Source organism: Austrofundulus limnaeus, unplaced genomic scaffold (genome assembly GCF_001266775.1).
Source record: "Austrofundulus limnaeus strain Quisiro unplaced genomic scaffold, Austrofundulus_limnaeus-1.0 Scaffold116, whole genome shotgun sequence".
Taxonomy (NCBI): domain Eukaryota; kingdom Metazoa; phylum Chordata; class Actinopteri; order Cyprinodontiformes; family Rivulidae; genus Austrofundulus; species Austrofundulus limnaeus.
This window is the reverse complement of record NW_013952518.1, coordinates 1462952-1466567: the sequence shown is the minus strand read 5'-3', so window position 1 is coordinate 1466567 and position 3616 is coordinate 1462952. Positions and strand designations below refer to the sequence as shown.

The window sequence follows — 3616 nt, the reverse complement described above, 5'->3', positions numbered from 1 at the left end:
CCATCTATAAGGGGAGCCTTATTGTAAAGTTGTACCTTTTTAAAAAGAATTACAAGTGTTTGAACATGTATGACTGGTTAAATGTAAACATTTTACCAAAACTGGAGATTTGTGTGAAAGGATGRTGAACAAAGACTTGGCCCCTCTATGAATACTGTGGCCCCTTGATGGCCCCTTATTCAGAAAAATCCTAGATCTGCCACTGSTTACAGAAGATTTAAATGTATTTTGTTCAAATTAAACATTTTTGATTTTGTGTTTTGGTGCTTTTCAGGGGTAAGTTTAAAAAAAAAATTCAATAAAAGTATGGAATTTTTAAAAAATGTATTTCCTACCTCAGTAGATTTAGAGGTTTGGCTTTAATAAAAACAGTAGAAATAAAAGGACAGAAATCAGGGACTGACAGGCTCAGGTGTGAGGTATTAATTAGGCACAGATGGTAGCTTTCATGCATTTTTTTTTTTTATCTTGGTTATATTTTCAGCTCCACTTGGTTGGAAGCTTTGAGCAGCAGCTGCAGCGACTCTCTTCAGTTTGTCCCAACATTCTTCTCTGTAAGAAACATGAAAACTTCTGCTACTTTTTCAAGTTTTATTCACTCAAAAGCAAAACAAACAAAAAAATCAATCCAAACATGAGGTACACATAAAATTAAAGGTGATACTTTGAGTCTTCATCTGTCAAACGTGATTTCACTGAAAACTTCCTCTTTAGTCACTTAAAAAACTCATAAAAACTTAGTGTTTTATAGAAGGAAAACTGGAAACTTTTCAAACCTGAATTATCTCATCTGTGAAACACACAGGTAAACACGTGGGATTCTAATACAGAAAACAGGCGGGGCATCTTTTATTGCAAACCTTCAGTTCTACAGTTCATATTACACCAATAATAATGTAATGACCCAGTGGTCTCAGTCATATGGTGACCATCATGGTGGTAGCCTCAGCGTGAGGCCGCTCCTCGCTCCAGACGTGAGCATTAAGGTCTAATATTCTTCGTCCATCAGGCCCACTTTGTTTTACTGTAACTGGATTTAACGTCTCGCAGAAGTAYTAATAGCTCGTTTACAGTGTGTATCGATGTCTGTTCCGACAGTGCTTCCAGCTTSCCCTGCTCACAGCTCAGGCTTGCCCTCAGTCACTGGGCTGCTGGCTGCTCCTCGCTCACAGGAGGAGCCCGAGGAAGATGAGGAGTTTGTGTCCTCAGGCTGAAAAGCCAGTGAGGCTGAGTTAATGCAGTAACGCTTCCCTGTAGGTCTCGGACCGTCATCAAATAGGTGTCCAAGATGAGCTCCACACTGAAACACAGACATTTAGCAGATGATGATTTCAGTTTTAGCTCCTCTCCGTTGTTCAAATCTTATTTCTAAACATACAAAGCCCCAAGATCTTATCGTTCCATATTTTGCTAACAGAGGACTTGGTTCTCAGACTGCAGGTTTACTTGTGGTTCCCAGTGGTGGGCAGCACTAATTTAAATTTTAGTTCTGCAATTTCTAATGCGCTAGTCAATTTATTTAGGTCCGCAAGTTCAAAAGCACACAATGCTCAATATAACTTAGCGGAAGCTAATACAAAACGCAACAAGATCTCCTTATACCAGAAAACATTCAGGTAAGAGAAACGTCAGCACTTTACTGCCATCAAGTGGTAAGATCATTTTCTTAAACAGATTGGCACATATCGGCGCAGAATAGGGAGGTGATTTGTAGAAACAGACTTTTAAATCATGGTTGTAAAATAAAAAATAGTTGTTGATTGCTAGTTCTGCTGCTTCTTGGTCATTTTCTTATGTTTATGGCAGGGCTTCAGTAAGAAAACATGCAGATATATTAGTAATTTTAAACTGTTGTAAAACTGAAGCAATGCATTCTGGGTAGGCTACAGGACACAGAACAGGAACTCCGTTCTTTTCAAAATAAGAGCGTCAATTTAAACTGCTCCGTGCTTCTTTATTTATTGTTATTTATTTAATATTTATTGCCGCTGTGTTCTTCAGAGAGGAGGTACAAACTGCARAGCTGAGTGTGGTTCTGCAGATCAGAACCGCAGGTGGATTGTCGCCCAGTGAAGAAACTGTTTGCTTCCTGCCARGCAAAGGATTGTGGGAACACTACAGTCTCTATTAAGTGAAAACCATCACTGAGAAGCATCAGAAGTCAGAGTATAAAGCTATGTAAACGAAATGCAGACTGAGGGGTCACTGTTTCCTCACAGTGGAGATCCATTGTGTCAAGTAGCAAAAAGTAGAGACGGTGTTCTCGTCCACTGTTCAAGAAAATGATGACGAAGTTGTAATGAATTATGTGGCTACAGAAAGTAGTGAGACTWGATGGCTTTTTAGCTTTGCTGTAGATGAAATTGGCATTTGAATGTGAAACAGTATTTGCAATTAGCGCTARTCAATTCTAAATTTGGAAATCGCAAATCCGCACATCATTTTATGAAATTAGTAAAACCCCTAAAGCGCAAAAGAGAAATTTAGGTCCACAATTAGCGGATTTGCGTTTTTGGGGACTAGTGCCCACCACTGATGGTTCCTATAGAAAACCTAGTAATAAATGTAGCCGTAGTAAAAGTTTGTTTGCGGCCCACCTGACTGCAGGTGGTCTCCACTCTGTGCATCCCGTAGGAGAAATCGTCCGACAAAGTGATGGAGTCTTCTTTCAGAAGGTCGTAGAAGGACGGCCAGCCTGAACCAGATTTATTCATGTTTATTACAAAACACCAGACGGTCTCATGGTGGTCTCAGGACTAATGTTAAACTTTACAGAATGTTGTATGCAGGTGGGCAGGCGGGGCAGGGARGGAGTTTTTAGGAGTTTGAAATTAAAATAAGAGCTGAACGGAGGAAGCTTAACTCACCAGATCCAGAGTCAAATTTCGTGTTTGAGCTGAGAAAAGAAACAAAAAACAAATCAGAGAAATGTTCGGACACGTACGTTTATTCTCACACAGGCAAGCGTTCGACAGCCAGCAAAAATAAAAACCGATTTTCTGCAGTTTGAATCCTGAGGAAGATGAAATTGTGTTATTAAAGCTAAAACAAAGAAAAGGAGCAGAACAGAAGCTACAAGTAGCTAAAAACTAACTAAAAGTAGCACGCAAGACAAAAATAGAAGATCTCATAGAGAACAATATTTTTGAAAGAGCTGAATATATTTTAAATTAATTAAATAAATTTTCTAAACATTTACTTGAAGTAAACAAAAGTTAGGAAATGAAAGTATTACAACACATAGACATGTTTGTGTTGATTAGACCAGTGGTTCCCAAACTTTGTCTTCTGACCCACAAACTATCTATGGCGAAAACTTATGACCCCAATTATTACTGGCCTGAGTACATGAACTTCGTTAATAACCCTAAAAACACAGGCTTTTTGACAATCTAAACAGCTTATACACAAATATAAATACTTATATTTACTTATTTTGTGTTTTTGTAATAAGTATAGGGAAAATATTACATCAGCAATTATTTTATTACCCTTGAAATTGATTTCTGGAGATTATCCAAGGTGGTTCATGACACATAATTGGGTCCCAAGCCCAACTTTGGGAACCAAAGTGCAGTGGTTCCCAAACTTTTTAGCTTTTGACCCAAAAAAATAG

General features: G+C 38.3%; 1 protein-coding gene across 3 annotated transcripts in view; it reads right to left on the bottom strand.

Annotated features, from left to right (window-relative positions):
* Window positions 1-577: 577 nt before the first annotated feature.
* Window positions 578-3616, bottom strand: part of msrb3 (methionine sulfoxide reductase B3) — a 20554-nt gene continuing 17515 nt past the window's right edge. For all 3 annotated transcript variants that reach the window (XM_014014570.1, XM_014014571.1, XM_014014573.1), the window contains exons 5-7: window positions 2868-2896; window positions 2598-2695; window positions 578-1300 (exon numbers count right to left, since the gene is read on the bottom strand). In XM_014014570.1, coding sequence (XP_013870024.1) covers window positions 1118-1300; window positions 2598-2695; window positions 2868-2896 — 310 coding nt within the window. In that variant the 3' untranslated portion in view covers window positions 578-1117. The remainder of the gene's footprint in view (window positions 1301-2597; window positions 2696-2867; window positions 2897-3616) is intronic.